The sequence below is a fragment of the Fulmarus glacialis genome, unplaced genomic scaffold, assembly GCF_000690835.1.
Source record: "Fulmarus glacialis isolate BGI_N327 unplaced genomic scaffold, ASM69083v1 scaffold45346, whole genome shotgun sequence".
In the NCBI taxonomy this organism is placed as follows: domain Eukaryota; kingdom Metazoa; phylum Chordata; class Aves; order Procellariiformes; family Procellariidae; genus Fulmarus; species Fulmarus glacialis.
In genome coordinates this window covers 446-14,944 of record NW_009220831.1, presented here as the reverse complement: position 1 = coordinate 14,944, position 14,499 = coordinate 446, and the positions used below count along the sequence as shown (strand labels likewise).

Genomic DNA, 14,499 nt, shown 5'->3' with positions numbered 1-14,499 from the left:
GATTCTCCTTGGCTCTCTTTTTGTCATCATGGGTCATAACTTTTTTTTTCTTTCCTGTTCCCCCTCATCTGCTTTAGTATAGAGTTGTTTAGTTGAGAGGTTTGGGGTTTTTTTGTTGTTTTGGTTTTGTTTATAAGGTAGATTTCAGTCAAGTTTTTTTAGGGAACTTAACAGTAGAATCAATGCATGACACTGAGAAAAAACTATTTGAAAAGCTATTTTCAATTTTCTTCCATAAAAACTGCAGAATACACTGTTTTAAAACTTCTCATCTTTACTAAATTGTAAATATTTACAATTATTTATTTTTTATTAGTTTTAGTTTGATTATCTATAGTGCCGCTTATTCTATACACTGTATAGACATACATGCTCACTCACGCTCTTTAAGATTTTACAGGTATTAATCCTGAGACTTGGCGCTTTTTTTGTATGGAGTTCAACTGTATATATGAATAATTGGCATTAAAGAGAATTTTCATTGCAGTCACATCGGTGGGTTGATAGGTTGTTTTGCAAAACACATCTTTTCTTATTTTTAATTTTTTTGTTTGTTAGATCCAAAAAGCAATCACTTCATTTCACCTTAAGTACTTAATGTATAAATTGACACCTAGTAGCTGTTGGATTAAGCACTCCTGGCCTTCAGTAGAAGCAATGAAATGAGACCTCACTGAATGAGGGTTAAGTAAAGATGTATTACCTTGCATTTGTCATAGACTAGGAGGACATATGAACAGTTATCGGGGCTCAGTGAACATGTGGTCATTACATAATTACAGTTCTGATATGTGCCTAAGTTCTTTAATATTAAGATGAGATTGTGAAAAACCATTGTTATGCTTTTTTTGTTTTAGTGGCACTAAGAAAAATAGAAACCAGTCATCATCTTTCAATAGATAAATCCCATCAGCACATGGAAATCTTTCAGAAGCCCTCACTGTCCATCGATATACCACAGAAACCACAACCTGGAGACTTGCCCCCAAAGCCTCTGCCTCTGGAATTAACTCAAAAACCTCAAGTGGGAGATTTACCCCCAAAGCCTGGAGAACTACCCCCAAAGCCTCAGCTAGGAGACTTGCCACCAAAACCACAACTTGGAGACTTACCTCCAAAGCCGCAAATGAAGGACCTTCCTCCAAAACCTCAGCTAGGAGAGCTGTTGGCTAAAACTCAAGGTGGAGAAGCATCACCGAAGCCTCAGCCCTCAGAGGCCAATCAGAAATCTCACTCCTTAGATCTTTCTCCAAATGTACAATCTAGAGACACCATCCAAAGGCAAGCATCTGAAGAGTCTAATGACATAACACATACCCTGCCAGAAACCCCTGTGCCACTTCCCAGGAAAATAAATATGGTAGGTATTATTCCAGCTAGTTGAGAGTATCCGTGGAAGGCTTTGAAGTTACTGTAGGACTGTCTGTGCAAAAAGAAACCCCACCCTTGAGCTGTGCACACAAAACAACATAACGTTGTGGGGTAGGATGGGGAATGAGGTGCTCTTTTTGTGCTCCCAAGCAGCTTCAGCAAATGCTGGGGGTTTACAAGGCCTCTTGGATGCTGACGCAAGTACTAGTAACATAAAACGATAGCCTTGGGAGCATGACAGTGTATTTAGATTTATTAGGGAACTTGGGCATTTTTATCTGTGCCAGTCATAATGCTGAATTAATTGATGGTTTTCTCTGCTGTCTTTGCTCACTGCTTTGTATGCCTTAGATTACTAGAATATTTATATATTTGATTTTTATAAGCTTTAAGAAGGGATGTTAGCACCTGTTGTCAGTAGATAAAAAAATTTAAAGTAAAGTCAACTGTGACAAACTAGTAAATGTTCCTGTCCTGAGTATTTAATGTCGATGTATTTAAGTGGTTAACAAAGGCTCAGATATATTACTGAAGTGGCAAAATTGATATTGCTGGATGGTGTGTAGTAGCAGAGCTGGAACTGTAACTCAATTCCAAGTCTCCTTGTTGAACCTCCAATTCATCTTGCTGTTTGTATTGCTAACCAGTGCAATTTCCGTCCAACAGAGGATTCTTCACGCGTATGTATATTGAAATCATTTTATGAAACACCAGAGCTCTCTTAAGATTTCGTCATTAACAATACACCAAAAAGGAGATGGTTTTGCTTGTCAAATTGGCTATGCAAAGCACTTATGTAAAAGGAAATAAGACTTCCATTCTTGTAGTGAAAGCAGAGGGTGAGTTTCTCCCTCCTTGTGCTTGTCTGAGGAAGAACACTCTCTCTCTGGAGCCATCACTTTGCTTGGCTTCTATCATGGACTTGCCTGTAAGCTCCTGTCTGTACTGAGAATGGCAGGGTTGTTGCTTGGGCTTCCTGAGCATTCTGGAGATTAAATAAAATAGTACAGGGATCTGATCAAAAGGTGTCTGCAGCTGGATTTGTTTACTTACGTACTTTTAAATATAAGCAGGCAAATGATGCTGGACATTCTAAGCTATTTGTCACTTTATTAAAGAAGGAAAGAAAGCAAATAATGGATTAGTTATTTGTTTTGTTTTTTAAACTCTCACCTTACTTTATACAGAAGAATTCTGAGGAAAAATTCAGTGTTCTCCAAATTCAGCCATTGTCACACATGCAGTAAATTAAATAGTTCCACTGTTTTGCAGTGATCAAAATTATGATGTATCTGTGATAATTACTTTCCAGTTTTCTACACATCATTGCATGCACACGTGTATCTCTTCTTGTTCACTGCAGTCTTTTTTGCTCAAGTAGTAATGTGCAAGAATTCCTCTTAAATGTATCTTGCCTCCATTTTCATCCTCTGGCTATATCTTCTCCGCACAAACTGGTGAATGCTACAGCACAGTACAACAGTAAGACCCGTGACAGCAGCCACTAGTGCTTGTGGGTACCTCACTCTTCGTTTTGACAATTTAGCCACTAAATAGATGAGCACAAGTTTTTTTATTGGAAGTTTTAGAAAATCAATTGTTCAGAATGATTAGGTAAAAAATACCAATGCTGTTAATATATAAGGACTTGAAAGGATGTTTTTAGAGAAATGAAACTTGCTCTGAGCACTTCTAAAATCATACTGAGCACTTGAGTGTTCTTTTGTGTGTGTCTGTTTTCTATAAAGGAGACAAAGTATTTCTTCTTAAATGTTGAATGTAAATAAGAACATGGATTATTAATGACTACAGCAGCTGATTATTATTCAGTCTTAAGCATGAAACTCTCTTCTTAATAAGTACTAATATTGGATACAAGAAGTTGGGCGTGGGGTGGGTGATACTTGTTCTATAGTCGCAAATTACATGTCCTGGAATTGCTTCTATTTCTTTACACACCAGTGCCCCAGACTGTGTTCTGGAAAATATATACTCTCTTCAGATCCATCCTTTTTTAAACGTTCCCAGGATTAAATACACCTCGGGCTTGAATTCTCCTTTTTACTGCTCTTCTAAGTGAACAGAATAGAATATTAAAATGCCATCTGTGGTACTAATCAGAAGGAACCAGGAGCAATTGCCATCATTTTTCACGTGTTCTTACAAGCTGAGTTGCATACAGTTCTCTAAGTTTAGAGGAATTTAACTTTCTTTAGTCTCTTTATTGAGTGAGACAATTTTTATCTGGCAGAAGTAGTTGCCTTCCCTTCATCACCGGGGGATTGATTGGAAGTGTTCTTCGTTTGTAAAGGTTCTCTGGAGTTGAAAGCTGGGACTGGCCCCAAATATTGAATTCCAATCCCTAGTGATAGTTGCGATTTTTGTTCAAATTATATGAATTTGTTTAAAAAAGAGAGGAAGTGTTCTTTGAAGTAACTTCTTGCTGCAGCAAACCCTTGCTGTAAAAAACCCTTTGATCTCATACCTTCACTTCAGGTATTTCTGTTCATTTGTCTTGAGTATGGGTTTTTTTAGTCTTATGTTGTTAACTGCTTTGTCCCTTAGATCCCTCTATAATTGTTACTTTTCTGTACCTTGAGTTTAGTATGAATGCTCTTTGCTGTGTGTCTGTTCTGCTGTTGATCTGCACAGAATTTTTTTTGCCAAAACACGGAGGTATTTCAAGTCGGTAGATAATAGCAAAGAAAAGGCTCCCTAGGAAATTTCCTCTGTGAAGTTACTTCTGGCTCAAATTCCTCTAAACCTGCTGACTTTTCCTTCGTAGCCCTTCTGCTTCTCATCTCCTTGTTCTCTTCTTGGTTTTTTGCATTCTTATCTGACTACTTCTGTTCAAAGAAGGAATTGTAGTTTTTGAAGAAATGTGGGTATGAAAATACAGGAATATAAAGTAGCAGGAGTGTTTTGCTGTGAATATTGCTTCCTTACTCTATTTGGAAATAATTTAAAGCATTTTCCCTGCCGTGAGAAACATATGTTTGGGGAAGAGTCCATGGCTCAGGCTTTTTCATATGAATTAGCAGTATGCAGCAAAGTGTGACCTAGAAAATACTTGGACTCAGAATGGTAGAGCTGAGAGAATATCTATTGTGAATTATGATCACAAAACAGTACTGCCATCTGAAATTAAGATTCTTTTAGTAAGAAATTGCTAACATACGGGATGAAAAATCATTCAAAAAAAATAACTTCCAGTCCTATAAGCAGATCTGAAATCAAAGGGTACTGTATTTTTGTACTAGATCCAAAACCAGAACTGTAAGGAATACTGGGATTTCAATGCAGCATTTTCCTCAGCCCTTAAACACTCTTGTAACATTCGGAGGAGATTGGATTTCATTTTCTGTTCATGGTGGGTTTTTTAATGAAATAGGTATTAAAGGAGAAAGAGGGTTTTTGTGGACTGGAACAATGTAAAGATCTTATTTAAACTTTCTTTACTGGAGGAAGCGTAGGTTACTTAAGCTGTATACTACACATTAAAGTCTCTTGGGAGTTCTGAGTCTTAAGAAGAAGAAAACCTATACCTGTAATAGGTAATTTTTTTTTTTTTTTTTTTAATATCCTTGTTGAAGCAGAGGTTTTGATTTTATGTTCCTGATTGCAGGGAAAGCAATTTGGTAGTCTTCACCGTCTTGTAAAATAAAACTAAAAGGCAAAATTCATATCATATATATGTGTTTTCGTTGTTCCTCATGTCCTTTATCTAAAACTTCATTCTATTTTTAGGGGAAAAACAAAGTTAGGCGAGTGAAGACCATTTATGACTGTCAGGCAGATAATGATGATGAGCTCACATTTGTTGAAGGAGAAGTAATTATTGTAACCGGTGAAGAGGACCAAGAGTGGTGGGTATGTATCTTTTCCTTTTATGGTTCCACATAACTTCTTTATGACTCGTAAAGGAAAGCCTTTTTTCCAAATTTTGGGGGTTTGTTGTTGTTTTGGTTTGTGGGTGTTGTTTTTTTAATTTTGTTGAGTTTTGGGAGTTTTTTGTCTGAGCTAACATCCAGCCTTTAAACTGATATTAGAGAAGACCCCCTTTCTCTGGTAGGGTCTGTCTCTTCCTGGGAGTCTACTAGAACCTGACCAGGTTTGGCTTTATTGCTGGCTCAAAACAACACGTATTTACATATGTCACTCTTTGTAACGCACACTAGCCTTTCATTAAGTGAAGAGGTGGTGATTTTTACTCCATTTAGCATGCTTACACTCTTCATGAAAAATGAGATATGTAATTATCTTCAGTTCACCAGAAATGTTAAGTTACTCTACAGGGGTTGCTGGAAGTCTGAAAAACTATCTGTAATCAGTGCTGTAAGCTGATGGTATTCCTCCTTAAATGAGAGGTAGTTAACATTTTCTTTCCCTTCTTCCCTCCCGTGCCCCCCTACTCTGGACTGCATATTGTTCTTTGGTTCTTGAGTACTAACATCAGGTTTTTCTCAATCCCACTGGAAGGTTCCAACCCTCCCTTGACACTCTACTACTTGCCTCCAAAGCCCTGCTACATCATACTTCCCTGCCTAAGAATTATTACTGGGGAAAATGAGACAGTTTTCATTTTGATTAAAACAAATTCTTATCGCAATGCTGCCTATGATTTCCTAATCTAAGTGCAGTGCAGCCTTTGCTGTTTTGGTTCTAGCTACACGGTTTCTTCTCGCTCATCATTTAAGTGTGGAAGATTTTCAACTGAAAAGATGGTATCAAAAGAGGAATGCCCAGTGAAAAGCTGGTGTATTAACCATATCATCCAGTCCCTGATTATAGTTGCATTAGTTGCTGAATCTGTTTTGTGAAGTAGCTTTTTAAGATCCCTGGGTACATGCCTGACAAGCTCCATGAAGTGCTCCAGTCTGAGTGTTTCTGAGAAGGGAAATGAGGGCTGTTGACTCATACGCTTCAAAAATTTGGCTCTACAAGAGGAAATGGCCAGCCCTGCATGTTTCCCCTTCCCATTTTGTTAGCTTGTGCAAGAGGAAGGAGGTACACTATTATTCTGAAAGTGAGCAGCACTGTAGCAGGATGAGAAGAGGGTTATGTGGTCAGTCAAGACTGCTACTCCAGTGCTATCAGTTTGACAGTTGTTTATAATTATGCATTTTAAACATGTAAAGCTCATATAGAAGGTGCTGGTTTTTTTTTTTTAGAAGTTGCTTGGCTATTTCTTTATAAATTATTATGCAAAACGTAAAAAGTTGTACATGAGGGATACTTAATGAAACAATACTGTGATTTATTATAACTAATAAATTAACACTAGTATGCACATAAATCATTAGGATCCATACTAATTCAATGAAAAAATAGCTGGGCCTTTATCACTTAAGTGAAGCACGCAGATTATCATAAGTAACTTCACAACTGTAGCAGACATTTCCCTTAAGTGAGGAGTTTAGGATTTATTCAGTTAACTAAGATGAATGGTTTTCAGAGATGTATATCCTGTTACTGAAGGTTAGTCTATCAGATAAAAGAAAATCAGGCTTCTGTTGTGGTGAGATTCTTGAAATTAGGTGGTGTATGGAGGTTTCCAAATAAAATTGTAGTTTTGTTCTCTTTAGATTTAGTTGGCTTAATTTGTCTTACTTATAATATGCTTGTTTGGTTTTATTCTGTTCCTCTACATGAATTCAAATGTTAACTAAGGTTTGCTTTAAACTGTCCAAGAACTTGCAAAGGCTCTGTAGGATCCGTGCAGTTCTGCTGCTTTTGAATGAAGTAAATGCAGTCTACGAACTCCATGTGTACACACACACACACATATATATATATATGTACGTTTTTCTCCTGTGTTACAGATTGGCCACATCGAAGGACAGCCAGAGAGGAAAGGGGTCTTTCCAGTGTCCTTTGTGCACATTCTGTCAGACTAGTAAAAACAAACGAACAAAAAATCCTAAACTTGAGCATTGCACATTCTTCATGCAAGACGGGCTTTTTAGCAAAAGCGAACGCTGCTGCCTCCCTGTAATCCTGTGCACAATTGTATATATAGCTGCTGTTACAAATTACGAATTCATTTAAGTTTCACCTCATGAGGTTGAATTATATGTATTGTAAATATACTGTGTTATTCTGCCTTTGCCAGTATTATGGTAGCCTTGGAACCTGGCACGCCTTATTGGGTTTGTTGAAGCCATCCTCGGCATCTAGCACTTACGTCTCTGTCTATGCTGTTCAAAATACATATGAACTGCCAGCTTTCCAACCATAGGTGGTCTCTGTCAGCCATGTAACTGTACAGAAATGACTGTTCCTAATAACTCGGTATTCTCAATATACAATTAGCAGAAAGTTAGAATGAGTGAATGGTTTTGGACAATTTAAAAATCAGTCTGCAGTTTATAAGTGTATGCAGTTTACAGCTATGAAACCCACTTCAGTATTTATTTAATATAGTGCTCAGTTAAGTGTAATTATGAAGACAAATATTCACTGACTTTACAGATAACAGTAATGTTTTACGGTGTGCATACAGCATTTTATGTTTATATTATGTGGACCTATGCCAAACTGTGATTGCAGTTCCCCTGTGATATTACCTCACTATAAAAAGTTACAAATTTATTTCATTCGAAAACTTATTTTAATGAAAATTAGTCATATTGTTCTTTAGTAGATAAATGTGAAATTTGCTGGTTTCTTTCACTGAATTCTTAGTAACCAAGGACTTCTAGAAAATGTTAACTGTTGACATTATGCATGCATTTAGACGCTTACTTGAAACCTGCCTTTGTACAAAAGTAGTACTGTAGTCATATAGCTACATTTAAAGAAAAGAACATTTTAACTTAATTGCTATTCAGATTAATGTGAGCTTGCAACAGTATTTGTTTATAGCTAAATTGGCTCTTTGAAAAATGATTTTGTGGGTTTTTTTTTCCTCTGTCTTCAACCTTGCTAAAAGTTAGTTACCTAAAATAAAATTTCTTAAGTGGTGATATAAGGATAAATTTAAATTATTTTTAATTGCTCTAAAAAGTGGAAGTTAAGATGACCTCTCATGCATTTGATCAGGCTGTTAATGATAGAGCTCAGATCACAAGTATCAGGTTTGATAGTAGAGTTCACTAAACTGTAACTGTAATAGTCTTAATTCAAAGCACTAAGTAACAGACATACTGTTATAAAGCTAATCTCTAAGAAAATCTTTGGAAGGCTGCATTTGACCTGAGGTTTCTTGAAAGTTGGTGTAAAGCTGCATTGCCAGAAAACACTTAAATGTATTACTGAAAACTTTCATTTCCTATGTCACTTTCAACATCATTTTTTAACTTTGAAACATAATGCAGTTGTGTTTTTTCCCATAGTTTGTCTGTAGCAGGTTCCATGACTTTCATATGTAGTTTTGTATTACTTGCTTTAAATGTTATTTTGGCTTCAGTACCTAGTACTGCTATTTCAAAGCAGATTGTCGTGGCTGCATGGAAAGGTTTTCATTTCATAAAAACACATCTCAGACTTTCTGGGGGCTTTAATTTTTAATTCAGTTTGACAAGACTGTAGTCAGTGAATATTTAATTCTGTTTGTGGTTAATATAGAAACAAATATCAGTCCTAAACCCACATGGAAAAAATGCAAAATATTTATCAACTGTTAATGTTTTATCATTTATAACAAAAGTTTATTGGAAAAAAAAAAAATTACGCAATGAGTGAGCGAGCCTGCTGGCATCTAATCTTCAGTATTACCAGCTCCAGTATTTCAGACTTTATTCTGTTTTCTATGGAAAGGAAGTCAGAATTAGCATTTATCTAGCATTCCATTTTATCCATTACTACAATGTTTTAAGTTGCATTAAAGAACAAAACCTATTCACTTTTGTGGTCAATTGTATTTTTAAGTGATCTTGAAATAAACTGATAAAAGCAAATCATATAAAGAAAACCTAGGCATGTAAAATTATGTAGAGTCAAATGTCTATTCTTTTCTACACTCTTTAAAATAGTATACATATGCATTTTATAAAATTAAATGAGTTCCATTGGGAACAATAGTTCTGTTTATTCTGGCTTATTGTGGGTCATAAGAAACCTGAAAATGTATGATATTGATTGAGTTTAAGTACAGTATTATATTTGAACTCAATGAGCCACTGTCTGCAATTTTGTACATGACATAGTATTTGGAAAGTCTAAATCTTTATGGAAAATTAGCTGATAAGGGGTTGGGGGGAGGGGCAGGGGAAGGTGCCCCCAGAGGGGGAAGTATGCTCTGCAGATGATGTCTTATTTACTGTTGAACAACAGTTGCTATTTATTTTTTTATTACATAGTACATCAACGTGTACAGAAATCAGATCTGGTCATGCCACTAGTTAAAATCTTGACTTCTCATTGAATGTTAAGGTAAAACATCAGTACACATGTCTATTCACATGTATTTAATGTGACAGTTTTTGAGTACTGTATGTGTTAATTTCTACTTTTTTAATATTTAAGATTGCTTTTAAATAAATGTATTCAGTTGATCCCAGATATCTGAACAAGGCCCTTTTGTCAACTGGAATATCTTCTAGGGAGAAAGTCTGGATTCCAAACAGGTAGAACTAAAACACTTGAAATGTTCCCTCTTGAATATAAAGCACCCCTTATATAATGCAATTAAACGTGTATCTCTTTAACAGCTGTTAAATATGGATGCAATTGCCTTTATCTGGAAAACTTTATTTACTAAAGTTAGCATCAAAACACTTTGTCCATGAGTTTCGATTGCTTTCTTTCTGGCTTCAGTAGACTCTATGGAAAGCCAGCCTGGTGTGTCTTGTTTTCTCCTGCTGGCCCTTCAGGTTGAAAATAACCGCTCGTTTTGGGCTTTTAAATTTACATAGGCTAAACATACGGGGTGAGGGGTATGTGAAATATGGACGTGGGGCAGGGGAAGCAGTCCGGTTAAATATTCTGTTCTTGCTCAGTTTCTACCTTGTCACAATATTTCAGATAACAGCATTCACAGATCTGTTGATTCCAATAGCCTCACTTCTCTGTCCTACTTGTATTACTTGTTCTTCAGTGACATGTATTGATTTGGTTTTGCAAGTCAAAATTGAGGTGGATATCTCATGTACTGTTTGGAGTAGAAGAGACTAAGAAAAACGCATGCCCAGAGAACTCCACTGTTGTTCAAAGTTTCAGTCTGCTTACCCTTTTCCTGGCAAACTTAAAGCTCATAGTTGAACAGAGACTGATTGCTAATCAAAACCAGTGAAAGTGGTACAAATCTTAAATACCAACCAGTGAAACTCAGAAATAGCCCCCCCCCCGCCCAACAAAAACCCAAACACTCCATCCCTGTAAATATGATTTAATTGTTTTCAGATGCTTCCCCCTCCCCAGACTCTATAGTTCTGTGTGACAGTTCACCTAAGCATCAACAAAAAAACTTTACTTTCCCCACACTCTTCCCTGTTATAAATTTATAGTTTCATGCCATTCACACCCTAGACCAGTAACCCTCCTATGCCAAGAAACCAGAATATGACAGAGGAGCAAACATCCCTAAGTAAATAAAGTTCAGCTTCAGGCCTTAAATTCTTACAAATTATCAACTTAGTCTTGAGTTTAAGGCTGTTGGGGGTGCTTTTATGAGACACTTTAGCCCTTCTAAAACACAGCTGGAAGCTTTTCAGATGGATACAGCATCCATACAGGACTGTAAGATGTTTTCATCTATATAGCTGCAAGCCAAGAATTTTCTTATCTAATACAAACTATTTCAAGTTGTCTTAATGATACTTTTAGGGCTATACATAACATGATTTACAGCTCAGTCATCTGCTGAGAGAGTGCTCAAGTTTCTTCTTGAGATAAGCTAAGTGCTGTTTGTCAACTTGTACTTAAGCTTACAACCCCCCTTTACCCCCCACCACCCACCCCGTGCTGTGGCGTGCACAAAACCTGCAAGTCTTGACTAGTTCTCATCAGCTGCTGTTCAAGTAACACTAAAAACGATAGTGTGTCATGGTACAGGCTTTGCCTTGTTCCTCTGTAAATTACAGAACAGATCCTCCTGTCTGCAGTGAGGCGGATGTCTGCTCTAGTCTCTTTTTAAAAAAATAGTGGGGGCGGGGGACAAACAATTTGTGACAGCTGTCACATCTGCTAACCATGGCAGAGCAGAGGAGAAGCTGATCGGTTGTTTGCTGTACTACCTGAAGAATGTTTTGAATGAGCTTTAAGCTTACCTGGAACTTTAAATCCAGTGTTAATGCTACTCTGCAGTTCCTACTACTTTGGCCTTGGTTCTTGTATGTCTGATCAGAAACATCCCCTCCCCTTGTGCTTGTTGCTTTTTGCTGAAAGGCGGTGTGGGACTAGGTCCATTCTCCTGTGCGATTTTTTTTCCCCAAGGCTTGAAGATGTTTCTTGTGCTTCAGTTACCACCAGAAATTTAGAAATCTGATTTTTCTCTCACAGTCATATTGTGTAGATGAATCACCCTTGAACACTCAAACTAGACTGCAGCAGAACAGCTGAGTGAGAGGTGGTTTCACTGTATTTACCTTTGTTCAGTTCAAAGCAATAGCGTTAGGCTTGGTTTTTTGGTAACTAACTAATTTCCTCAGTCTCTTCCCCAGGGAATACTACATGAAGAAGTTACTACAGCTGCCTGTAAACTTACAAGAGTAAGGAGTAGTGTGCAGTAGCTTAAGCCTGAAGCTGCTCTCAAACCTAGTACAGTAATGTTTTTCATCTCTCCCTGCTCCCACATCCCTGCTACAGTACTAAGTGTCAACATGCCTCTGAGCTGGAGTTTCTTAATGTTTAAATAAAAATCAAAAACTTGCTTATCGGAAAGGATTGAAACGTGCTCCTGAACTTCAGACTGAAGAAAGACAAGCCACCTCTTGAGCTGAACGTGCACAGAAGAGGTCCGCAGCTGTTTGTTGGTTAAGCAGGGGTTTTGTGGTGGCTTTCTGTCGGAGCCTGCAGACTTCCTTAGTGACCTGGTGACACCAGTAGCCACACACTGATTCAAAGACGGAAACAGACATTTTTTTCAAATTAGTAAAGATTATACTGCCTGAAATCATTTGTCGATACTGCAAGCCCTCCCGTCCATGGCTCTAGACCTATATATCCAATGTCCTCGTCTTCCCTTTATTCATTGTAGACTTTGCATTCAGAGCTGTAGCTCTACTTTTGTAACTCTAGGCAGGAAAGCACGAGCCCCAGGTAGCTGAGCAGTGAGCAAGCTGCAGCCAGCCACATGCTCTCATTTCAGATGAGACTTTTCATTATGTGGAAACCCATCCAGGAGCTGGAAAAAAGCCTTGTGGAGCAACTCCAGGACCATTGCAGTAGTTCTGACCTCTGAGGATAGAAGCGTGGGGATGAAAGGCAGAAAATCCAGGATATTCCTCAGTATCTGTTCTCCCTACAGGAACTGGGCCATCCTCTGCAGAAAGAAACAGGAGAACAAATGCTAAACCTGCCTCTATAGGGTGCACAGAGCTGCTGGCCTGCTTACAAGGGAAGTTCAGCAGCTTGCACATCTGGAGAGCAAGGAGCATTGAGCTTCATGTGAAGTGAACTTACACTGAGTGATGCTGGAGTCTTCTGCAGAGTATAAGAACAAATCTGAACTCTACATGTGCTACAAGGTGGAGGTGAGAAGAGAAGAGCAGGGGATGGGGGCAAAACAAACCACAACTTGGACCCCTTTGAAAGAGTATGAATGACTCCATCATTGATGTGCAGATCAATCGTAAGGAGTCAGCAGCTCTCCTGTAAGCACTGCCTATAGGTGGGCCATATACTCATCTCAAAGCTCAAGGTAATGCAGAGATTCAAGCGATACGAAGAAATGAAGGTCCCTTGTCCAGGAGAAGCAGCAAGATCTTAGCAAACGATAATGGGGGAGGGAGGGCAGCGGGGCAGTCAGACCATCTGGTCAGCACTATTCAAGTACCTGCCATAGCAGCTGGGCCCTGTGAAGCAGCAGAAGGCACCAGATGTGCAGGCAGGGTCCATGCGCAAGATCCAGTGAGCAGGAGCATTTGGCTGTAAGCAAAGAGGTGCTGCTGCCCTGCCAGAGCAGTCGCTGGCAGCAGCCCCACGCAGGGCCCAGGTCCACCTTAGACGTGGTTCTGGCACCCCTGCTACCTCCTTACTGCAGGTCTGGAACGGTCGCCTTGCTTAGGGATGGATTTTGCTCAGGATTATCCTTTAACTCAGCACCTTTGCTCCTGCCAGGTCTGGCTGAGTGAGAGGCTGCCACGTCCAGCTGAAAAGCTCCTTCTGTTTCCTCTTCCCTGCCAGGATGCAGAGAAAGTTTAGATGAAAAAGAAAATACTAAATTTGGCAGTGGAAAAACCCTCTCTACTTCAAAACCCTTGAGAGCAGGATTTTGTTCCTTGCACTTGCCCATGGCAGTGTTTTTCATCCAAAATGCAGCCCCTGGTAGTGTTTGTTTAAACTGGGGTCATCGCCTCCTTCTCTGTATAGCAAGTGCTATAGCTTTAGCTGTTTGTCTGGTGGAATGTGAAAGGCGGCACCAGTGTCGTACCTCTGCATAGGGGTCCTGTTACCTACATGACTTCTCAGCGCCTCACTGCTGCCCACGTCTCCATCTGCTCTGGGCTAAAGATAGGACTTGTAGCCATTCTGGCCATTGCAGTGAGACCCATGCCATTGGCATGGGGCCTCTGGGGCTGCAGAGCGAGCTGAAGCATCGCAGCCCCCCGCCAGCGACTAACAGTAAAGCCGGGCCAGTGAAATGCCATTTAGAGAAGTTACCTTAAGACATGTTACCCCCATCTAATCCCTGTCCTTCCTGAAAGGGATTGATGGTGCAGAACAACAGCATCTGTTGCTGGAGGGACAGCTTCCTGGTGGGCAGATGGGGATGGGAATCCCATGTCCTGGGGGCACCCTCGCTTTCGTCAACAGGAGATGGAAGAGAAACTGAGCAAAGGGCCTTGGGGATATCACAACCGCTCCGGTGCCTGAGTGCAGCTCCAGTGATTGCAGGAGCTGTTTGGGTTTGAAGGAAAAATTCAGCTTTGATGAGTTTTTTCTTCAGTTTGGGAGGATCAGTCTTAAAGGCAACATCTCACTGCAGTGGTTCAGCTGCCAGGCCAGATAACCAGACGCTGTAGCAGG

General features: G+C 39.1%; 1 protein-coding gene across 1 annotated transcript; it reads left to right on the top strand.

The window, feature by feature from the left end:
- Positions 1-857: 857 nt before the first annotated feature.
- LOC104079023 (arf-GAP with SH3 domain, ANK repeat and PH domain-containing protein 1-like) lies at positions 858-9,873 on the top strand (the record flags this gene model as incomplete). Its single annotated transcript, XM_009580892.1, has 3 exons — positions 858-1,360; positions 5,119-5,241; positions 7,194-9,873. Coding segments are annotated over 3 exons (701 nt in total), but the record flags the coding sequence as incomplete, so codon positions are not given.
- Between the last annotated feature and the right edge of the window lie 4,626 nt (positions 9,874-14,499).